Here is a 24,882-nt window from a genome sequence, read left to right on the forward strand (position 1 = left end):
CCATCACACGACAATTCGTAATAAAGGCAACCGATACAGGAAGCCCAAAAACTAAAACAAAATAAAAGAGAGGGACACCCAAGATAAAGCCGAGATGGAGACATTGACTTTGCAGTTTTTTGGTGACTGCTGCTGCCGTTTAGGGGAAATTGTGAAGAAAGTGTTGAAAACGAAATTGTAACTGGGAGAGTGGCGTGTGTCTCTGGCTCTGAGTCTGGCTTTTTGTGAGAGTGTTGGCCAAGCAAACAAAACACGGCGAAGAAGCGCCAAGTTGGCCAAGACTGGTCCGCATCTAGCAAAAGTCCGAGCAGAGAAGTCGGCCGAGGCAGCGACTTCGGCGGTGGATTGGTGGATCGGTGGATCTTACCAGGTAACCGGGGCCAACTCAGATTGCCAGTCAACGGGCACATCTCAAGCGTTGCAGTCGCTTTCCATGCGAACTCGATTTTACAAAGCTATCTTACTCCAGTGCACTCCTTTTGGCCAACTGAAGTTTCGTGTATATTTATTTTTTGGCCAACAGCTGCGTGTCTGCCGTAGATTCGCGTGAAAGTGGTCCAAATCAATCACAAATAACTCAGGATACAGCGAGTGTGCTGGCAATTATCGTACACTAATAAAAGAGTCACAGTTTTTACTATGGTAAGTACGAAATCAGTTAAGACCAGATACCATACAGGATAACAAATATTTAGAGCCAATCGGTAGATATTTAAATTAAAAACAAACTTGTTTAAAAGAATTCATAAGATTAGAAATCAATTAATCTAATGTCAAATAAAAAGTTATTTTAAATAAAAGAATATTTAATTTCCAATAGAAGTATTTAGTGAGCGCAAAAAAAAAAGGTTTCAAATTATTATACAAGACATAAAAGGCAGAGTAAATCTTCTACTTTACAACAAAGTGCGTCTGTTTTTTTGGTGCATTGTTAATTAAAATTTTAAGCACAAGTCAACTGTCCCAAAACCCTTTTCCTCAGCCTATTCTTCAAAGAAAAGGAGCCACACAGCCCGCACACAAAAGATTTTTAAAGTGCTGGCCAAAAAGCCAGTGTGACAAATGCCAACAATTCTTGGCACAAAAATCACTTGTTTGTTTGGTTAGTTCAAAGCCAAACTTTCTTTTGAGGCGTGTTTTTTCATTCCAGTGCCAGTTTTCAATTGTTGCTTAGATCGCCGAGCTGTTATTAACCTGGCTGGCAAACTGCAAACTGTAGTACACATTCACATTTCTGCCACATGGTCGTGTCATGAACTGCGACATTATATTGACATTAGATAATGGTCGAATGGTTCAACCACGTGCCACTTAATTGCATCATCGGCAATGTTTTACTAACAACTTTACTAGCTGATACGTTTAATTATGACAAGCCCAACAATAAACAAAGAAAGTCGTGCCTCAGATGCATAACAACCAGAGATAAACTTTGGATTTCATGGTTTTATGTATACGAAATGTAATAAAATCATAAAATGCCTGCTACACCCACGTGAAAGGAAAGTTAAGGGATTTTATGGCTACTCTAATTATTATTATAAACAATAAATGTTGATTAGCTGAATTAACAAAATGCTGGTGTGTAATAATGTCTATCACATTTAGGTATAATTTTGCTAATTTCAGTGTTTTCATAAACAATGTTAAATAAACCTCGAGCCAGACAGAAACGATTTCGGATTGTTGTCAAATTATTCAACTAATGTGATAAATGCATTATTATGGAGAATTTTTAGAGTAAAAAATTCCTTAGGTTTGTCTGAAATATTATGCGAATACCTATCAACCGGATTAAATCTACCGAATCATCATTTAGTAACCATTTTATGGTTGTTCGGCACCATTTCGTTGAAACCCCAGGCGAAATCTTGCCCGGCAGCAAGTGCAAATATTTTCGGTTAATATTTACATAAAAGCCAGATAAAGTCGAATGAAATTTCACCCAAAGTTGGCCTGAAAGTGACTGTGTCACTGAGTCTCAGATGAAATAACGTTCAAGTTTGACGATGATGAAACAACTCACAAGATGATAATTAAAGGGCTGGGGATAGTGGTTAAAACAAATACCGAGTGAAACTAAGCTGAAAAACCGAGTTCAGTCTGTCAATCTGAACTAAAAAATTATGCAAATCAATTAATACAAATAAATCGGTATTTAGCGGTGCATTTCTTCGACTCTTGACTGTTGCATCACTTGGGAGAAAGACTTTCTTCTGTGTTTTCCCGCATCTGAAAGCCCAAACGAAATTTAAATCAATTTTCCCGCTCGGTTTAATTTGAATCAAGGCCATGCCAAAATGGATTTCCATTTACAGTTGGAGCCAAAAAACATTGGGCACAAAGGCATTTGGCCTACTAATAATAAAAAACCGAATTCACAACAAAAAGGCCTCACAAAGGGTTAGAAATAACATTTATAAAATAATGAAAAGCAATCGCAAATCATGTTAAGAATTCTCCACATCTGTTTTTTGCCATGCAAATTCTTTTCGGGGCAGTTAATTAAAACATCTTCTGCGTTTTGACAAATATTCTTTTTGGGGGAACGAAGCCAACCGTTAGCTCCACTTAATTTGTTTACCTTTTGTTGGTTTTTTTGTTTTTGGAATAACATAGTTCCATTCCCATGGGCTCTTAAAGAATCTCCCAATTAGGGTTAACAATTATAAATATGTTTTCTGGGAGTTCTGCAGGTGAATTGGAAATGGAAAGCGCGTGAGCTATGACTTTCAGTTTTTGTTTTGTTATTCTCAGAAACGTATGTAAGCCTAAGATCAAATTTTGGTAGCTCACATTCAAATTTCTCTTAGTGGAAGTGAAGGTTTTGAATTTGGTGGAAACGTTAAATACTCAATGGGTTGTAGTTTTGATGCGTTCATGGGAAATAGGCTTTTAGTTTTTATTTAAATAGTTAAATAGACTTTAATCAAAGACTTTCTTCCCTTTTTAAACTTGCTCGCCAGTTATTTTTAATTAGACAGGCAGAAAAACCTTTAAGTACATAATATTTTTAGTGAAGATATGTAGAGTAACAAAAACCCGAAGTGGAAATATGATATTTAAAGTAAACTTTGTTTTCAATAGGAAATTATGCATACGGAAGTTTTAATTAAGAACTTATTTTTCCACTTAAAATATACTTCAAGCATATACAAAGAATTAAGCCTTTTGGTTATTGGTTAACAAAATATCGTGCTTAAATTTCACTTTGTCTCTGTCCGGCTTCCTCTTTAAATATATAAATCACAGTTTTATAAAAGGTTACATATTTTTTTGCAACCTTTTAAATTTACATATAAATTGCTATCAGCGGCAGGCTAAAAAGAAATATGTTTAACACAAACAAAATTTAGTTTGTTACGCAAGAGTCTTGAGTTCAGTTAAAAAATGGGAAATGCTTTCGCACAAAGACGGGGCCATAAAATGTTTTATAGCCCTGGCCGTTGAGTTAGTTCAAAGTGGATTCTAAAATGCGTTTCACGGCACGGCAAGGTGGCAACAGGTTCGTTTCCTAAGTCTTTTGTTTACGCAATTTCCGCACCTCGCTGTATGATGAAATGGCCTTTTTTACTTAAACAATGACAGAGAGCCAAACACTACCGCACATACTGATATAATTTCTGTGTTGGTTCCACTTTCAGTTTCTCACAAAGAGTTCAAGTGCGCGGCATTCGCTGCTGCTGCTTCTGCTGGCATTTTGCTGCCTGAGCAGCGCATTTGGAGCCAAGATAACCAAAAAGGCGGAGAAACCCTCGGAAAAGCCCGAGGCGGAAGCTGCAGAATCTCCAGTTGAGGAGGAAAATGATGATGATGACGAGAATGACGACGAGGAGGAGGAGGAGCAGGAGGAGGAGTCAGTTGCGGACAAAGAAGCTGCAGCAGCAGCATCAAGTAACAACAAGAATCCAAATGCAGTGCAGGCCGCCACCGATCCCACAGATCTCAGTGTCTGGGGCATGGTTCGAACTCTGTGGGGCTGGCTGCGCAGCGATCTGAGTGAAAGCCTATTCGGCGATGACGACAACGACAAAGACGACGGGAAGCCAGCGTCCGGCAGCTCAGTTGTGGGTGAGTCCCCCGCGTAAAAACAAAAGATTTCAAAAACCAATATCAAACAAAACGCAGTTTAAGAGGGTTACACCGAGAAAAACTATATCTAGCCAATAGCAAATGGATATGAATTCGTATGCGTTCATTTGTTATTAGCTATCTTTGTAAATATTAATTTAGAAAATAACAATTTATAACAACAATTCAGACCTTTAAGTAAATGAATCTTCTTAGACCTTTAAGTAATAATTTAAGCATACGATTTATAGGTAAACATTTTCTATTACTTTAATTTAAAATGAAGGTAAGCCTTTGGTTCGGTAGAATATATATTATTTAACAAATTTGCAATTATATATAAGCCTTTTCAAGCATTTCGGAATAAAATGATTTATAAAATACCATTAATCGTTATATGTGACTTAAGCTCTTATGTTTAACAAAAACTCTTTCAAACATTTTATTACCAAAAATAATATTATACCAAATATCAGTTCTCTATATGTAAAAGCTTAAATGAGGTTTACAATCCATTTTACTCGCCTCTCATTTTTGAACATAAACATTTTAAGTTGATATTAATTTGTAGTACCATAAAACTACCACAAAACTGACATAACAGTCTTAAAACTTAACTGACTTACACATTTTTTGTGACATAATAGAGATGTTCATTTCATATGTAACTTTATTTGTTGTAAACAAAATTAAGACCTTTTCCTTTTTGTGTACACAGCAATTAGTGCGGTCATTTCAAATCAGCTCAGTGCGTGTCTCATTTAGGCTGACTGCATCTACCCCTTAAAATGATTAGCGGCTTTTCTAATCAAGGCCGTTTTCCCAGCGCCGTACCACCTGACTCACTTTCGTTTTCAATGAAACCTGAAGAAGCGGCTAAACAAACAGCAAAAAAAAGCCGCTAAGAGGTGTTAACACCAAAGCGCTGAGAAAAAACAACGTTGTCTGCCAGTTGTGATATGTATAGTATGTATAGGACGGACAACGAATGTAATTTCACTTTCCGCATCTTTTTTAGAGCCGCTCAAATTATTTATTAAATAAGACAACAAAACGCGGCTGGCTCATCTCTAAACGATGAGAAAATATTTTTGCTGTTCCTTTTTTTTCGTTATTTGCGAATTGCTTTTTATTGGACTTTCGCATAGCTGAGCGTTCAGCTCTGTTTATTGATGAAATTATAGCAGTTGATGGAGATAAGCCCAGTGGAATTTCATTTTTGGAAGTTTTTAAACAGGCGTAACTAACACTTTAAGAATTAATGAATATTTTTATGACTTAATGATGGATTTCTTGGTTTTTGTGAGTTAATTAAGAAATTAGATCTAAATAGTTAACAGAAAATTTGCAAAATATGTTAATGGCTATGTTTATATAAAAACCCGGAAATACTGAACTTATTTATTTTAAAACTTGTTGCTTTAAAATATCCCTTTCTAAAAAGAAGTTTATCTTATTCAATATTATTATTTATTTATATTGTTCCAATTACACAAATCTATAGAACAAAGCTTTATGCATAAAAAGTATACTGTATATATTTTTAAAAATACAATATTTTTATTAATATTAATATTTTTCTTTCAGAGGGTCGTACATTCGGCAAAATCCGTCGTCTGCAGATGGCTTTGATACCCATTATCTTCAAGTTTGGCGTGCTTTCGGCCATGGTTGCCTTCCTGGTGGCCATTGGCATGAAGTCGCTGTTCCTGCTCAAGGTTTTGGTGGTGATGAATGCCATTGCCATTTTGGGAAAGTTCATCACCCTGAAGTCGAGTCTCTTTGGACAGTATGAGCACACGGCGCCATCGTTCAACTACCCAGGCTGGAATCCGCATGCCAAGGAGTCGTCGTGGGGCACCACTGGACTGAGTGGACACGGCGGTGGACATCCGCCCAGCAAGGAGATCCACCTGCACATCCACGGAAATGCCCAAACCCAGGCTCAACTCGCGGGTCAGGGCTACCAGTACGAATCGCAATCGGGCGGTGGCTGGGCCAGTCGATCGGATTCGGATCCCTATGCAGCCTATGCCCCCACGGGTCAGTTCACCAATAGCCAGCCTGTGGGTGCTGTTGCCGGCGAGGTGCCCAACAATACGGATCCCATGTCCCTGCTGCCCACAAAATACCGGGCGAGGCGACTCATTCGCTGAGCAAAAGAGCTGCAGATTCCACATGGAAGTCTACGACCACCGCGCGTTTAATTAGCTAGCACACACATTTAGTCAGCGACTTTACGAGGACGCAGCTTTACGTACACCTAAAACTAGTTACGAAACCAACCTAGTGTTTAATTAAATTATTTGCCCCAAGTAGCCCTAGAAATCAGGACCCCAAATAAGAGTTATTAGAAACTTTTGTTTTAAAAAGACTATTGTTATTTTTAATTTTAAACCTCAAAATATTTTGTACGTAATTTAAATATTTTACGCTTGCATTTTTATCAACATTTAATTTTTTTAACAAATTTTTATTTTACTATTTTCGAATTGATTTAAATATCTGAAAATTTAATTTTAATTGAAATTATATTTAACTTAAATAAAAGGCATTTAAATTAAACAGTAATATATTTTAATATTAAATCATGCAATTTAATGAATCAATTTTCAATTTTATTATTAAACACAACATTTTTAATTCAATAGTAACATAATTGTTTTTACTACTCCATTTTTTTATCAGTGTATTTTAAGTTTTCCTGACAAGGCTTACAAAACTCAGCGAAAACAAATAGATTTAGTCTTGCTTACAAATTGCTTAAAAGTAAGAAACAAATTAAAACAAAAATCTCAATTAACTCTTGTTTGCGACCCCTGCTAGTAATGAATGATAGCTTACCCCAAGTAGCCCTAAAATTGAATGATAATGTGTAATAAATAGTATAATATAAAAGATGTGTGCCACCGTTTGTTTGAGCTAGCCGAAATAATTACCTCTAAAGACCCAGAAGATCGTGATTGATGGGTCTGTGAAGAAAGTTCGGCTTTGCTTTTGGGGCTCTGTGATTAATTGGCCATTTGACGGGTCTGCCGCCGCGGTGGAGATTGCTTGGCCACCAGACTTCGTGGGGCGTGTGCTGGGCCTAATCATCGGCTCTATCGCGAACATTGAAATGGAAGTCCAAGTCATGTCTTGACATTGCGGATTTCATCGACGTTGTCGAGTTGCCTTTTTTTCGGTAGCTTGGAGGCTGCAAAGAGCAGCCAGACATACCCAATTATGTTCAACTATTATGGAGTGGATAAGCCGATTTGTTTATTGGCAACTGCCAAATATTGGTTCAAATTGAAAGATTGACTGACTAAATATGGCAGGAATTGGGTATGTTTGAGTAATTGCTTGCTTTCATATAACGCTATTTAGTTGATAGAGATATTATATCGGTTAACTTAAGTGTTGATTGATGGATTAGTGCAGGTACTGTGGTTGATGTTTGGTTAAAATTTTATAAAATATCTACACTTTGCTGATTATCAAAAAGATTGTTAAGATTGTTATATATTAAATATACTTTTGTTGCCATGTAAAAAAATTCATAATTTATATATTACCTACAATAGTTGAATGGGCTTAAAAAAATATATATATTTCAATGCAGAAAAATTGGAAATTTAAATACTTTTAAATGCTTTAACATAAAGTTATCATATAATATTAAAATAGAATAATAGAGTAGTTAACAACTTTTAAATATTTCAACATAAATTTAGCAGCTCAATTTGTATGCCCCAATGAAACGTTGCCAGATGGATTTAAAAATATGTTGTTATCTGTGTCTGGCTAAGGCGAGGGTTAGTTTATGTCTTAGCTACCATTTAAGCCCCAAAAGACTACCCCAAAGTGTCAAATGATCCGCAAAGTAGGCATCACATTTCGTACCCCCAAAGCACCAAGTTCGTGCCCTAAGTCTTTCAATTTGTCAGCATTAAAAAGCACTAAAAAGCCTAACACGCTCAACAGGTGGTATGATGAATATTAAACAAGGACCTGTTAATTAGCCCACATGGAAAGTGAAGCCAGAAGCACTTTAAGCGGCAATTAAGCAGTATTTTAGCAACCAAACGCCGCAAATTAAAGCCGAACAAGATTGGTGGAAGTGAGGAGCCTGATAAATATTTATCTAAAGGCAATTAGAGCCACTTCAGACAGCCGGGCGAGCATGTAATGACGATCCCCAATCCGGTGCCCCAGCTCCGCACTGGTCCTCACTGGCGTTATGGAATCTTGCTCGATGACTGATTTATAGGAGGACCCAAACTCGATCTGGCCAAGATGTGTGGTGCCAGCGCCAGCCATTAGCCAGCCGTCATAAGTGTGGGCCGGTGACGTTCGACTTGACTTGACGTTAGACAAGTGACGACTTGAGTCCGCCCGTGCAGGTGATGTCTTCTTTGTCGGCAGTACGACGACAACGACGACGGGCCTTGGCTTTTGAGCGCTTCAATTAATTAGTTAGCCGTGCCAAAAACAAAATGGCGCAGCGCATTTGATAAGGCCAAAGCAGCTAGTAGGAGCAAAATATCATAGGTAGACGAGTGTACAAAGTAGAAATAAATGAAAATGCACATTGAATTGAATTTCTCTGCCCAGTTGGCTTTCTAACGCACAGCCAGTGGCCAAATGGCTGCGGCAAACTGCGATTATTGAAATACTGCTAAGGTTTTTTTTCTGTCCATTTCATTTGGAAGCCAAAGCCAGCTTGGATGCGACAAATCATGAGCATCGACAGATGCACCAGAGCCAGCATCTTTGTCTTTACTACATATAAAATGTGGATAATTGCGTCTAACTGACAGCCAAGACACTGGGCCCACGGACCGATGGTCTGAGATGCACTAAGAAAAAATGTAATCTAAATTAGTTAATGCATTGTGCTTATCAAAACAAGTAAGTAATACTTTTTAGGTTTTTTTGGTAAAAGCTAATTGTAAATATTACAAAATTGGAAAAGTACAAATTTATTCTTTGTTGACATTACAATTTTTGAAATCTATATTATTATTTAAATTTCTAGTGTTGAGAGTGTAACAGTGCTTAGAAGCTCATCAGTCAGAAAAATCAATTCTAAACAATATTTAATTTCATAAAGACTTACTATTTGAATTTGATGTTAAAAATTCTTTAAGAATATTTAATTATTGCAAATTTTAAAAGCTAAAAATAAATATAACAAAAATAACTTAAGTATTAACTGCCATTCTTATAGATTTAATATAAATATATTTAAATTTAAGAGTGTTGTATTGTAGTAAAAGTGTATAGTGTTTCAGTGTATGAGCCTGATTGGGGAGTTGGGGGTTGGGGACGTGCTGTCAGCGGATCTGGCTGCTCTCACTCTCTTTCTAACATGATAATTGGACATGGCCTGGGAACGGGTATCGCATCGTACCACCGGTGGGATAGATGTCAGCTACCTTATAACTGCCGTCCAAGCAACTACCTTGGCGACATCTTTGGCAGCCCTATGTCACCTTAATTGCCTGTCGCCTGTCTTGATGAAAGTGAAATTGATAAACGATATGTGGAGATATACTACACATATAAACCCACAAATAAGCGAGCGTTCATCACGAATTCTTCGCTAATTTGTTGCTCACAATGGATCATTTCGTAATGCCGGGACTAATCAAAAATTCGGGCAGTGTTGCGAGTACGAGTGCGTTGACCAAATGGGATTGGGGTCTCGATTCGGTCACACCTCGTTCCAAACTTCAATCTGACAATATCAATAAGTTGTGCAAACTTTCTTTTTGTGCGTGTCAATGTTTTGGGATGGCGCCCTCTGATATTTACTCTTTATACGATCACTTTTTGACGTAGGCCCAGCCCTTACACCTAAAAAGCATTAGTTCGCGAAATGTCAAACTCAATCATTTGCTCAACTTGAGTAAATAGATAGAAAACTTTCATTTTTCATTTGTTCGACAGGTGAAAATTGCTTATTTTCAAAGCCAGAATTAATCAATGATGCAACTGTGTTTCGGTTTGCCCAAATGTTAATTTGGTTACCAAATAGTTGATGCAACAGTTGAGAGGTGCTAATGAATTTCGTGTGGAAAAAGGTAAAAGCGGTGAAGGGGTATGTTGCCTACTTATGGTTACTTATGTGGGTGGAAATTTCTTCGCTGTTGGGAGGAAAATTTCCATTGAACAACCACCTTTTTGACCCAGTACAGGATTTGCATCAGCCATACAAGCATTTCGCCACAGGATTAGCATCTCACGAATGACTTTCCAATGATATCTAGGAGTTCATGTGGCAGTGAAAAGAGGAGTTCAACTTGTGGGTTATTCATAGCGTTCATTGATGATTGATGCAGATTATTCAGTCCTCTTCTAAACAAAGCTTGGCTATTGATTTAATGGAATTTGGGAAAAGCCATAGAGGCATTTTTATTTCAGCTCTCTTAGGGAGTTTAAATCTTTTGAACTTACTAAGCGAATTGAATAATATTAGAAATACTAATAAGTTTATAGGTACTACATATTTATAAATGAACACTGATTGTTAATTTTTTCAAGAACATGACAAGTAGGAAGAAAAGTTATATAGACTCAACATCGGTTACTTCATATTGAAATATTTTTTATTGACAAAGAACTGTTTTTAATCGAATTAAATTTTTTTAAAAGTCTGTGAATCGACTTCTTAGATTCAAATCATTTGATTTGATTTAATTGAATTTAATCTGTCTTAGTTGACACTCATCATTAATCAATTTTATACTTTTTCTGTTGGCGACTTAAACAATAGTCTTGTTTTCCATTCAGCTTAGCTTTTCATTTAATAGGATTTAAATGGGCTATCTAGTGGATTTTTTATAAAATAAAATGAAAACAAAACACAAGCTGAATTAAATGTTTTCTTTTTAAATGCTAAAATCAATCCCGATGTCAACTTTTGTTTAGAGGAACTGACTAACACAATACCAAAAGAATACCCATTAAATAGTTCCCTGCGTAGGTCAAGTCAAAGGTCGTTGGTTCACATATAACCCCGTCCAGAATTCCACATGTGGCATACACTACAGTGTGACACTCGAAATGCGCATAGCGGACAGCTTAATTGATCCGTTTGTTCAGTGCATGCCGCACATTTGCTAAAATCCACACCGGTCAACAGCAACAACAACAAGTCAATAGAAGACATGAAGACCAAAACCAAGTTACCAAGCAGTTGGCTCTCTTTTGGCCAGTTCGGTGGCCAACTTTCCAAAGAGCAACTTTCACAACGCACTCTCTTAAGTCGCGCTTTGGTATAAAACTTCTTACGTATGCGCGTCATGGCTTAATCTTACCTTGAACTTGGTCGTGAGCACATCGCTGAAGAGCTCTATATGCTATAGTAGTGCATCCAATATAACAATAATACTCGTGCGTTCGATTTCGGGTTTTTCGAGAATAAATTTCAAAAATGGAACAAAGTGCCGTTGTTCTTGTGCGTGCCGATAAGTGTGTATAAATCAAGTGTGTTGTTGACTTTGTTTTTGCCACAGACATCTGATTTCATCTAACGGTGCTAGTGTATATATATTATACATCCGATCCATATCGAAGAAGAGAGGTTTTCACCATCGAAATGGACTGGCAGCCGTGTATTACAGCAGGCCTGATTTGCCTGCTCCTGCCATCGCAGATTTCCTTATCCACCGCCTGGAGTTTGCCAGCCCGCCATTCAGATAAACTGGCCTTGGCACCAGCACCTGTTGGCCAACGATTAAATGGTAAGTCAGCTCTCCAATCAAATGGTCTCAAACAGACTCTGCCGCAGCCACCAAATTTCTCTGTATTTTATTTTTGGATTTCTTAATGTAACGAGTAGTGAGCAGTGAGTGACTAAGCGTCAGACAAAGAAACATAACATAAACAAAAACTTTAAATAAAATACTTTTATTGCAGTGAAATTTCAGTTCATTAAGCCGCGTTGTGAGAGTGATGATTTTTGTGTTTGGGCAATTATATAATCGGCCAGCCGCCAAACGAAAGTCGCCACTGTCACTTTTGCTACTGTCTTAGCCAAAGAATCGACCAAGATTTATGAGCCACACGAGTGGCCACACATCCATCAAGACGTCACAGCTGCCACCGCCAAAGAGACATTAATCTTGGCCAGCCAGCCTACTCTTGAGTACAGGGAGAAAAATTTAGATTTATCTGTTCGATCTACACGTTTTTAATACTTTTCTTCTCAAAATCAGTACAATAGGTATTTTGCGATTCTTAAGAACAATTTAGTATAAAAAGAGAATTAACTATCATAACATTTTTCTGTTCCGTAATTAAACTCAAAACATATGAGAACAAAAGCTGATTTAGGATTTTTAAGAAGATGGAGAAAAATTATAGATTGAATAGTTAATTATATATTTTTCGAAATCAATACAAATTTCATACTATTGTAACCAATTTCAGTTGTATCTAATACAAAAATCTCTTCCTCCAATAATATCTGATTTTTGAAGATCACAAAATTAAAGTTAGATCTTCTTACTATGAATTATAAATGGACTAAATGTATATTTATGTTTATGTGTCAAAATAAATAGCTTCCTTTTATATTTGGTGACTTCCATGGGCAATGCAGCATAGCAAACAAGCTTTGTTCTTACCATTTTGGTTCTGTTAAGTTATGGAGCGTACGACTCTTTTTTCTTGCCCGCTGCTGTTTTACTTATTTATTTGCCGGCGTTTTTTTTTTCAAAAAGCCTAGAGTGCACAATTAGCAAAATGCCAAGGAAGCAAGTGCAAGAAGGCATTACCATTACCATTGCCATTACCGGAAAGAAATACACCTCGTTATCGTTTAGGGCACCACTTGGCGTCTCGATCTGCTTCTGAGCATGTAATATGGGTCATAACCAACTAAACCAGAACTAAAAGAAGGGCGGCTGGTTGGGTGTTACGATAGAGCTCGCTGGATGTCGAGGCATTAAAAAACTGGCAGGGAAACACGAAATTAGGTTTTGCTTGCTGATTCAACGAATATACAATACACTTGAAGGCGCTTGAAATATGTAAATTTAGTAAGGAAAGTTACAAAAGGGAAATAAAAGTTTGTGTTGGGCATTGTATGGTAGTAAAGTTTACAATTGGATTTTTTTTTGCACAATCACTTAGATGACAAGTGGAAAGCTATTATACTAAAATTTTGCTTTGGCCTTTGGGCCTTTGTATGTAAATTAACAAAGGGAATTTATTGATTTAAAATATTATAAGATAATAAATTGTATAGGATATTTTCCTTAATAAAGAATTTCAAGTTTTACAATCGACCAATAATTAAAAATGAAATCAACCTATTTGTTTTGGAAACTATAAAGATTTGAATCATAATAAATAATGTTTTTCTGTACTGAATCTAAAATACCCAAAAAAAACCTTGAACTATTTTTACATGAAATTTGAACTATTGCGTATAAAAAAATGTCTCAATGAGATGAGTATTTAACTAATATCACGAAAGTATTATTATAAAACTTATGTGGTTTAAAAATAAGTTCCTAAAGTACAGGCTTAGCCTCTTCGGTATAGAATTTAAACTAAAAAGTACAGTGTTATATTGTTTATTAATGATTAATACTTATACTTTAATACTATCTGTTGTCTTTTGGGTGTAGAAAACGAAAGTAGTAATAAAAAACTAACATTTTGTTATATTGCATGCGAAATAAATTTATTTTCAATCGAATCTATCTTATTTCGTACTCCCATAATATGTGTCATCCAAAACCCCTAACTCATTCATAAAGCCCATCTACTAAAGAGCAAGAGCACCTGTAAAAAAAAACAGAAAACCAACGGCAAAGTAAACAAAAAGAATGGATAAACAGCCGTCCAGACAAGTTGATGTCTTAGTCGCGATACTGTCGGATTCAGTTGGTGACTACACCAACTTGGTGTTAGGCAAACTCGAAGGGAACCATGTGTTTAGGGAGATGGAGGGGAAAATACCTGGGTCTCCATTCCGGGGAGATTGTACAAATTGCGCCGACACCAAAAGCCAAGCGAGGCGAAAAAAAAAACAACACAACAACTCGTAATTGGGTTATAACCGTCATATTTGTATGTGAGAGTGTCCGAGTCGACTCACTTACTATTTAAATAAAAACGGGTCTGAAAATCTGACCAAAAGGCAAAACAATGCCACTGGAAACCGCGACTAAAATCACTCCTAAACGGAGCGACATTCGTTACATTTTTGGTCGATGCGCACAAAAATGAAAAGTGCTGCTGCTGCTGTTGCTGCTAGTGCTTCACTGGAATGATTTTTCATTTTAATTTCATTTTTTAATTGCCGCTTTTCAGGCATCGGCATCTCGGCCCAATTTGGCAGCAAAACGCGGTTGAAAAGATGGTCAAACTGGAGCCACATGAAGCTGTAACTGTGCGTCCCCATCTGTCAAGTTTGACTCGCCACTTGGTTTCTGCGTAGGCATTTATGGGGGGGATTTGCCTTGGATTACAATTTCAGTTGCAGCCAGTTGCCACACAGGAAAATATGTGGAAATATTTCCATGATTGGCCAGCGGATACTACTCACTTAGCAAAAAAAAAATTTGATCTTGGAGAAATTAGAAATCTAAAAATTTTAATTTTTTATTTGTGTTTAATATAAGTTGTATAACAATGTTTATATATGTACATATATATATTTCGCAGACAGGTTTGACTACTTTATAGTCTATTTAATAGTTCTTTTATTATAAAATTGTATAACTTTAACAAATTAAAAGTCCATAAATTTATTTATTAAGAAACTTGAAATCTTTAAATACATTTTTTTAATATTGCTTTAAATATAATTTAAGCCAATCCAAAAAAATTTGTGTATTATGTAAAACAGTGTAGGCAGTTTAGATAGTCTAAATAGTATTTTAAATAATAATTAATAAAATGAAGGAATATGAACGACATATATAGATATTTTTCCCAGTGCGACCAGCGATTTGCGTAGCCAAATGGGAACTCTAATCAATATACAACATGTGTGGGGTTGTTGTTCAAGTTGTAGCTACCGGCCATGTCTTGTTTGGGGTTTGAGTTTGTATTTTACTCTGCGGTTGACTTCGTCGAAGTCGGCGGTGTCTTCAATTCAAATTCTGCGCCAGATCGAAAACCAGTGAAAGTTTATTAAAGTTTCAAGCTCGGCGGAACTCAAGCTCACATGTCTAAATGTCTATAAGTCGCACGCTAACGGTTAAGACTGCCATATTGTTCCGTCCGAACTGATTTAATGACCATAAAATTCTTTTGTAATGAAGTCTGAGTTATTTTAAATGCTGAAACCTCTAGATCATTGTTTTCAATTCACCAACTTTAAAAGGTTTGGCGGGGAATTAAAATGGAGAGTGCTTGGATGTGGCTAAAAGAGAGTAGATTTTTAGGGCATAATTCGAGAAAAAATTAAGTTGTGAATTTTTAAAAGGTTTTGCAGATCAATCTTGTAATTCTTATTATTTGTATTTGTTTAATTGTTTACAAAATAATGCCAGAAAAAAGGTCGTTTAAAAGTTGAACTTGCAGACACTAAATGCTTAAATATATTGTTCGTTTTCAAACATACATATTACTTTTAAAACTAAGCTTTCAAAAGCAAACTCACTCAAAATGGTTCATTAAGCATTCACTTTCAAGTGGAGTAATTTATTAACAGTGCCTTGAAATTATTTTCCAAAAATATAAAAAATTTTAAAGGTGTATTTCTTGTACTAAATGTAAGCTTTAAGGCACAATATCAATACAAAATTATTTATACTTTATGTGTGAAGCCCAAGGAAAGGGGTCTTGTCTTTAAATTCACTTTCAAATGCCGCACACGATGCACCGTGGCAACATTTCATGTTTACAACTTAATCTGGCCAAACAAAATAACTCAGAATTTCCAGTGATTATGCTAATATTTTACGAGCTACTGTTATGGCCGCTCCTCAGGCGAAGTAAATTGGTCAAGTGGTCAAGGCAGTTGGCCCACATGCCCAGCAGTCCAGCAGCAGTTTACAGTTGCCAGATGGATGGAGCTTACTAAAATTTAAATGCTATACTATACATTCAATGAAAATGCGTCACCCATCATCAAACCAAGGCCTGGCATTTTGCGTTACCCATAACTATAAGTAAGCCACGCATAAACTTCCACTGCAGTGAAAGTTCATTTGATATTGGAAATTAGCTGGGACAGGGATTGCGCTTTGGTATTATTGCCATTGCCATTGAATTACCATACGCCCTGCCAGCGAACTAGAGAAACAGTGAAGAAAAGTGAAAACCCCAGCGGCCAAGGTAAAATGCATCGAACCAAATGGCAAAAGTCAACCGACTGCGGCCAGAATAGCTACTAAGCAGCTTCCAAGCTGCTGAATATAATGTGCCACATTTGTCGGCCAAAAAAGACAGCCGACAAATATCGAAGATGCTCGCCAGGGATTCCACTCAAAAAAATATATACCAATTAGAAAACTCAAAATTCATGTTTTGTAAACTTAGAAACTCGGTCTAGAGATAAGGACATTATTTTAAAGGTGAGATAGGGTTTTAATATAAATATAAAGCATTTGAGAAATTAATTTTCTGATAAAGCTAGGAATTAAAATAAAAGTTTAAGGTAAATTGCATTGATAATATACCTTTGAAAACTAAACATTTGGAAGGTAATTTTTTTATATTAAAATGCTTTTAGGACAATTTATTTATTTATTAAAAAAAAAATTAAAATAAGTTGTATAGGTAAAAGCTTTATAAAAACTTAACATTAGGAAAATTTTACTTCTATAATTTGGTAAAAATTGCTTTAGGCTTTAACACTAAGAAGTTGTTTCTCTCAAGTACACCTATTACAAAATTTAAATTGACTTGTTTTAAATGCAAAGGTGAAACCTTAAACCTTTTTAACAGCATTTCTGCCAGTGCATCACGAAGTGGCTTTCTTTGAACTTCCCCGGAGACGTCGATTCCCACCGTGGCACTCCTTGGGCTCCCTTACTCGGCGAATTCTTGGCACAGGTTTAGCTAGCTGTTTTTCGGTTGTTTTGTGGCGTGGGTCGAATTTAGCAGGATGTTATCTATGGGATATCGCCACAAGTTCCAGGTAAACAATTTCTCACAGACTGGTGTGCATCCCCTGGCTGCTTTCACCCGGCATTGAATTTGGAAATATTAGCGAAGCCTTGGGTCAAAATACGCGCTGTGTCGGTGTCATTGAAAGTGAAATGAGCCAAATAAATTGTGACAAAGAGACAACGACAACAACAGCGGCAACAAACGACATGAGAAAACCCACACGAACTGACATTAAATTTTCACTTATCACGATTCGTTCCATGTTGCAACATGGCAATTAAATCAACAAAAGGCCTAAGCAAATACTAATGAATTTAAGTAGCGAAAATAATGCCTCAATTTGTACGAAAATATGGAAATTGTGGTATCATTAGTGTGAGGAAAATAAGCAATGCCTGTGGGCCAAAAGCTATTGACGCCAGACGATCCAAAGACATTTCTGTATGTGTCAAATTAAATACTTTCAGTCAAGGTATTTGCTTGAATTTTTAAATTCAGTTAAGAGTGTTAAATAATATAACTTAGTAGTATAAATAGTATCACAAGTATTTCAATTAAAAGTATTTAAATTTTTGAAGTATTGAAATATTTATTTATTGATAAAATATAATGTGTTTCTAATAATCATCTTGTTAATTTTTAAAATATTTTTGTACAATTATTTCTCTTGTGTATTTCAAGTAAAAGTGTTTACGATCTCAATGGCGACTTTGTCACTGCAACAAATTAATTTATTCCCAATTAAATGGGCTCAAATTAAGATGCGATTAAGATGGACAAGCAGCTGACAATATTAATTGATGGCAATCGCTAAGCATTTTCACTTCATCCGCTGATTGATGGCAATCTTTGATGTTAACTAAAACATGGGTCGCGCCGCAAACAAGCGGGGCTATTGGGTATCCATGGGGGTGGGGGAAAATCCATCTGCACGCACCACACATCGGTGGTTCGGTGGTGCAGCGTGCTTAGTTAGCACCATTGGCCAGAAAAACCACACAAGGTGTTGATATGATTACCCAGTGGTACTAACCGTCGAGTGGTCACACACATACTTTCACTCAAATATTTGCAGTGGCTGGAAATCGCCACATCCACATTCATATAGCCAAGTTAAAGCCATGACCATGTTAGCCATGTTAGCCAAATCAGACCACAAATCCCCACTGAGCTTGGCCAGACGAAAGTCAGTCGAGCTGTCAATCGCCGGTTTACCCAATTCGTTGGCAGTTTTCCATCAAATATTTGACCAGTTTTGCTTTATATATTTACGCTGAGCTTCATGGTCTGTCTGTCTCTCTTTGCAGAGGTATCACCGTATCTGGACCTGGCCTTGTGCCCCATTCGAGCGGAGCCCTGGACTTGTGCCCGCCAACAATCTGGCAGAATTCTGGACGCCTGGGACGGAGAACTTCATCTCCAGTGGCAGAAACTTAAAGGTGAGTTTGACAATCAAAAGTTACACAGCAATTTTGGCATAAAAATATATGTTTTTATTAATTCTGATTAAAATTAGTTGTTAAGTAAAGCAATAACCTAAGAAAAACAACAACAAACATAGAATGTTGAATTTTATATATTATCAGAATAAAATAAAATGCAAACCTAAAACATTTACCAAATACCGGAACCACTTTACTTTCTTTCAAATAAATAAATTTAGTTGTTAAGTAAAAAAATATTATTAGAATTAAACAAAGCCTAACTCCAAAGGTTTAAATTTAAAAAGTTTTCCTTAACCAATTTTACAAAGTTACCAATAGCTTGAACCACATTATTATATTTTCTGAATAGGTCAAATACATAGTTAGTTTACTATTATAACTAATGTTAATTGTGAATTGTATTAAACAGTCTCAAAATCAATATAATAACCCATTGGTATATTTTTCCTTATAAATGCTTAGCCAAATCATTCATTAAGCCAATTACAACCTTCAATTGTTAGTAGGGAATGTGGGAAAAATTTTTGCTGACAAAGATCTTCGCACATATATGTGTGGAAAGAAAAATCCCAGCAAAGAAAGAAAAGCTGGCATTTTCACCGACCTCCAGGCTAAACATAAAGTTCAAGCAGATATTCGTGGGTGAGAATCTAGGCAAAAATTAACGAAACCTACAAGGTTTTGTGATCATCTAATGCGATAATCAATGAATAAAGGGGAGTTGGTACCCAATTTTACTCGCAACACCTTTAAAAAAGCTAGCGTGCTAGGAATTTACATGAAAAACCAATTAAAATCGAAAACATTTTCTTTTTTTCTCCCAATTTTATTTCACTTTAGTCGAGGCCGATCGGCAGATGAATGCTACGATCGAGAGACGCGGCTACAGCACCTCGGAATTGCCCGTGAAAGAGAAGCCATCGACGTTACTGAAGAAAATTGAAATCGGCACGAATTATATGAAGAAATATCTGGCCGAGTCCATGGATGGGTGAGTGTGGACAAACGAGTTGAATGCACATTTTCGCCATGAAAATTCATGTCTTCCTGTTTATTTCGCCAACAATTTCAACACAACCAACATCACCACCACCTGCAGCTTCCTAGGTCGCGAATACGAGTATTTGCAGACACCGAAAGCGGCGGATGATGATAGTGAAACCGATCAGAGTGGAAATAGTGTCGAAGATGACGACGAGGCGGATGCGGCGGATGATGCCAGCAATGCGGCTGAGGAGGAAAATGCAGATGACGAGGATGCGGATGGGGATGCCAATAATGAGGAGGAGGATGAGGACGAAGACGATGATGACCAGGAGGACGAGGAGGATGACTCGGACAGCACCGCGGAGCAGGAAAAGGAACCAGAGACAGAGCCGCAGCCCGAAGACGAAGATGAGGATGTAGATGAGGCGGTCTCTGCACCAGAAAGTGAAAATGAAAAGGAAAACTCGCCAAGTGTCTTTAGTGGTCCGCCCGCTGCGCAGCCCCAAAGTGGTGGAAAAAATCCCGTCTTCAGCGAAGACAACACTTCAACAGGTATTTATTTATTCAGTTTGCAAGCTCGTGATAACAATAACTAATAAGAAAGAACACTATGCTTCTTTTCAAAAAATTTAGTTAAAATCAATATTTGAAGCATTGACCAAAGAGTAATTAAAATCAAAAAAATCTTTGCTTAGGTGTAGAATTCATTGAGCTGGATGACGCCGAGGAAAATGCGGCAGGTGCACTGAAAAAACCGGGAGGTGGTAAGCGCAAAAAGAACAAAAAGGGAGGCAAGCGCAAGAAGAACAAGAAGAAGGGTCAAGGTCACGATACGCAGCCAGCGACCTTGGTGGTGGTCCAAGCGGCACCAGAGCACCATGAAGTGGATTCGGGGCACGATCACGGATCCTCGGTGATTAGTCACGGAAGCAGCGATGATGATGATCACGAGCCGTCGGGAAAACCCATGAGGAAACGGAAACAGAAGCGCCGCATGAAGGGCAAGCGGAAGCGCAAGGGTCAGCATGGTCAAGGGTCAACTTCAGTGGGGGAGCACGAGCAGAGCGACCTGAGTCTGGGACTGGGACTGCTCGACGAACTTGCGGATGCCGATGACGTCTTCTCCGGAGTCGGCGGTGGAAAGCGCAAGCACAGGAACCCACTTAATTATGGTAGAAGTAACGGAGGTGTGTGTTGTTTGCTGCGTGTGGTTTTACATGACTTTTGCGCACCGTTTTATCAAGCACAACTTAGTGCCTTCTATGTCTAAGTTTCCAGTTTAGTTGTAGAGTAGAGTAGAGTTTTTTCGGTGGACAAAGTGATACTTATCCAAAAGTTTAGATTCCCATAACATTTTAAAAACATAATGAATATTAACAGTTCACCGAAAAAGTCTACAAATTAATTTGTTTAATAAGTTTGGTTTATACATAAAGTTATTTTAAATGGTGATGGCATGATTGCTTAAAGTTCGTTTTTTATATTAAGGTATTCATGTTTTTAATGTAAAATCTCTTAAATAAAGTGGCGCCATCTGTACGCTACAGGTAGAAAGCTTATTTTACACAGGTAGCTGTGTAGGTGGCGCTGCTTTGGGTTTTCTACATTTGAGAAGCTTCAAACTTTAGGTTTATTTCATTTACAAATTTGTACTTTAACTTTTTAAATTATTATATTTTATAAAATTTTGTAAAAATAGTTTTTCAACTTATTTAAGTGTGAGTAAAACGTGAGTGCTTAGTTAAATCATAGTACCTGTTAAATAACTTTAAATTTAATTATAAGTTTATTGCCTGCTCTTTGCTTGCTTTTCGAATGCCGTTTCGTTATCGTTAACGCACCTAACGCGCACTGCAGTTCATACTAACAAACACCACCCTCCCAAGCGAAGAATTTTTATAATTTGCGTTTTTTGTTATATTTAGCCAAGTAAGTGTACATCAAAAAGATCTAAGCGAAACTAATATATTCAAAATCGCTTTGAAAATCGTTTTTTTAACAAAAATATATAGTGACACGTGGCAAGAAGAAGAAGAAGAAGAAGGCCATCGCAAAGCTTGTTATGATTGGTAGCATCCTAAAAGCCAAAATTGAACTGCTGCTGAAGATTTTGGGCGCCCATCTGCAGGTCAAGTTCTTTGCCATAGCCCTAATTGGTCTGCTGATCAATATAGCTCGATTCTGGATCGATGTTAAGCGCGGCAGTCCGCCAGCTAAGGTAAGTTGAGTTTGGGTCCCAGATCCTGTGAGTTTGTTTCGGGCTGAAAAACCCAACCCTTTGTACCGACACACACGAACATTTTGTTCAGGTTGCTAGACCAAGGTATTCCTTTCCGACATTAATGGATTTTCTGCACTCTTTCAGTTCTGATAAGAATGTCCATACACTAGTCACAACAGTTTTTTATTGGCCAAGGTTTGTTAATAGGCGCCTATTGTTTTCAACCAATGAAGCTCTCTTCTCACATTTAATTGTACACAGAAAAGAAAGGGAGACAATATTTTTTTTTGTTTTAAAAGGATTGTAATTTTTATTTTCAATATTTATCTTAATTGAGATATTTTATTAGTGTTAAAAGCTAGTCCCTTTTATTAAAAAAAAAATATAAAAATATTGTAAATCATTTATTTTTAATTCAGATATTTACATAAATTAAATTACAAATTAGGATCGGTTCCTTTTAATCAAAAAAAATATTGTTTTTTCAAAGAAATTTGACTTACCTCAATCTAAAAGAGACTTTTGATCACCTATATTTCTGTGTACATCTGCTAATCTCTATCACCCGGCCCATGCCTCTCGAATCTCTATCTCTTCCACACAAGATGTATATATAAAGATTGTAAAATGCGTTAATACCTTCCAAAACACCCGAGCGCTCTAACTACTCTAACTGTTTTCTGGGGACCAGAGCTCCAGAACTTCTTCAAGCTTCAAAACACCAGAGTTCCAAACCACCTAACGAATCCAAAATGTGCAGTATGCTAACAAATTTAGACCTTTTTGGTTTCAGATTTGGTAAATTTTGGACAGCTCACAAACGTTTTCGGAACGTACAACTCTAATAAGAAACAAAAATAAAACAGAAACAGAATCAGAAAAAGAAAAAGAAACTTAATCAATGTGTTCATTAATAACAGTATACACTTTAAGACCCAAAATCTAAAACAGATCTTAGAGTTTCGTTTCCAAAGACATTCCCTTCACACTGTGTAAGTACGAGTTTTTGGGCGAATAAAGCAAAGTGATGACAGACAAAGACACACAAAACACAGAAACACCCAGTTACCATAAAATACAGAAAAACTGAACCACTCACATTCTTGGGCCTCTTTGGTACTTCCTCTGGTGTTTCTCACTTCACGGCACACATTTTGCATATTTTCTAACTAGGTTGTATACGTTGAACATGCCCACCATCAGCACCACTACGAGGATCATGGGGACGACTGGAGCGAGCAGGGGAGCTACTGGAAGCGATCCCTGCAAACGGATCCCTCGATTGAGGAGGTGGACTCCTCCACGGACAGCTACCAAGTGCGCCAGCAGCCCCAACAGCAATCCCAAGTCCAGGATCCACACTATCTGGCCTATCGCAGCCAGTACAATCAGTGGCACTAGATACCATTCACTATTTACCACACATCACCATATCACCCCCACTGAACTCCAAACTCTGACCTCCAATGGAGACATTATTTATTGTATTTATTTTGATTTAATTCGTACTACGATGCTGATTATTAAATAATCCCTAAGGTCCTAGAGCAAAATTAAGTTTAGCAGAATGAGAAAGAAATGCCAGTAAACCAATTTTAGTGTTTAACCCTTAGCCCCGATAGTGCAATGCCCTAAATATAAAACTAAATTTTAAAATTTAACAAGTACCTTTAATGAGAAATCGAAGAACTGTTTTCGGATACATTCGCAGCAATGAAACAAACTAGACTTAAGTTATTTATGCAAATTATTTATTGTATTCGTATGTTATATGATGCCTTATTAAAGAAAACCAATTTGAAAGTTGTCATTTTATTGGAGGAGATCGGGTTTTTTTTTTTGTCAAAAAGAGACCCACAACTAACAAATTGGCTGTTTTAAATAACTGGTAAACTAAGAAATCGAATTCCTTCACGTTATAAATATTGAAAGCTTATAATGACTAATTTAAGAGAATATTACAATTTCAAAAGAAAAGTACAAATAAAATAGCGTTGTTTTGACTGATTTGTAAATACTTATTCCATAAAATAATAAATTGGTGGCAATTTAAAATTAGTATTTCCTAAATCGGTTTCCTTTACGTTTCGGTTGATTTTGAGAATTTGATAGAAATGTTATATGCTTTTGATTTGTAAATATTTATTGCACAAAATAGTAAATCCTTTTACTTTATTTTTCGAAATACCTTTGGAAAATTTGAAGTTAGTTAAAAATTTGAAATCATAATTGCCCCGTCATTTCCTGCTTCCATTTTGGGGCCTGATCACCTGAATTGGGTTCCCCCAATCAGAATGCGGTCAATTCTCGCTGAAATTCCAAAAGAAGTTTCACCTGCTGGCCCGTGCATTTGATTCTAATTCCGTGGCCCAATTCTATGCCTCTTGGGACTGCTCTGTAATACCAAATAGGGGCGACGTGCGCCCAAAATAGCCGCGTCTCAGGGGGCCATTAATTTGTTTTTTTTTGGGTGTCGCTGTGGGCCCAGCCAATTTGCGCATGCGCAGATCGCGTTTGGAATGCTAAATGATATTCGCAAAATGTTTGTAATAAGCCATTCAAATTTGTGTTTGACAAACGTCTGACAAGTCGAGCGCCGAATTTATGGGTAATAAATTTTACTGCATTGTCTGGCTGAGTAACTGAGGATATTTATTTTGAATAAATGTCTGGAACGACAACTTAACTTGAATACATTTTGTAAAGCAAAGTTCAGAAGGGCGAAAAGAAAGTCAAATTAATCGTAATCACCTTCACACGCATTCTGACACGTTTACATGCTACATTTTGATATTGACCTTGTTTAAATTAACCGAAAGAAAACTAAAGGCCATTAAAATGCAGCGTGAGGAAAAGCAAATTGACATGCCGCAACACGCTCGTTATCAAGTGGGAGTTTCGTGCAAAGAAATGCTTATCATTAGCAAAATTAAAATCAATGAAATTGACCATTAAAATTCAATTGACTTGACCCAATGCGTGGGAGCAAGTCCAAGTTCCAAGGGGATTGGATTGGATTGGATTCGAACTGGAACCGAAGGTGTCTGCAAACGTGTGCAACATAATTTATCATAAGAGAAACAGAAATAGTTTAGT

General features: G+C 36.8%; 2 protein-coding genes across 5 annotated transcripts; both read left to right on the plus strand.

Moving 5' to 3' along the window:
* The first annotated feature begins 377 nt into the window (after nt 1–377).
* LOC128259433 (uncharacterized) lies at nt 378–6,516 on the plus strand. 2 transcript variants are annotated; one of them, XM_052991788.1, is made up of 3 exons: nt 378–642; nt 3,645–4,071; nt 5,659–6,511. In XM_052991788.1, exons 1-3 carry the CDS (start codon nt 640–642, stop codon nt 6,225–6,227), a joined length of 999 nt encoding a protein of 332 aa, XP_052847748.1. In that variant the 5' UTR covers nt 378–639; the 3' UTR covers nt 6,228–6,511. The 2 variants fall into 2 exon arrangements, with proteins under 2 accessions (XP_052847748.1, XP_052847749.1); XM_052991789.1 differs by lacking the exon at nt 378–642 and having other exon boundaries at nt 3,870–4,071; nt 5,661–6,516.
* Nucleotides 6,517–11,376: 4,860 nt separating this feature from the next.
* On the plus strand, nt 11,377–23,589 carry LOC128259355 (high mobility group nucleosome-binding domain-containing protein 5). 3 transcript variants are annotated; one of them, XM_052991672.1, is made up of 7 exons: nt 11,377–11,801; nt 18,441–18,572; nt 19,419–19,569; nt 19,678–20,117; nt 20,261–20,752; nt 21,578–21,783; nt 22,960–23,589. In XM_052991672.1, the coding sequence occupies exons 1-7, from the start codon at nt 11,657–11,659 to the stop codon at nt 23,185–23,187; spliced, it is 1,794 nt and encodes a 597-aa protein (XP_052847632.1). In that variant the 5' UTR covers nt 11,377–11,656; the 3' UTR covers nt 23,188–23,589. The 3 variants fall into 3 exon arrangements, with proteins under 3 accessions (XP_052847632.1, XP_052847633.1, XP_052847634.1); XM_052991673.1 differs by having other exon boundaries at nt 22,990–23,589; XM_052991674.1 differs by lacking the exons at nt 11,377–11,801; nt 18,441–18,572 and having other exon boundaries at nt 19,501–19,575; nt 19,686–20,117.
* Nucleotides 23,590–24,882: the final 1,293 nt, after the last annotated feature.

Source organism: Drosophila gunungcola (genome assembly GCF_025200985.1).
Source record: "Drosophila gunungcola strain Sukarami chromosome 3L unlocalized genomic scaffold, Dgunungcola_SK_2 000005F, whole genome shotgun sequence".
Lineage (NCBI taxonomy): Eukaryota > Metazoa > Arthropoda > Insecta > Diptera > Drosophilidae > Drosophila > Drosophila gunungcola.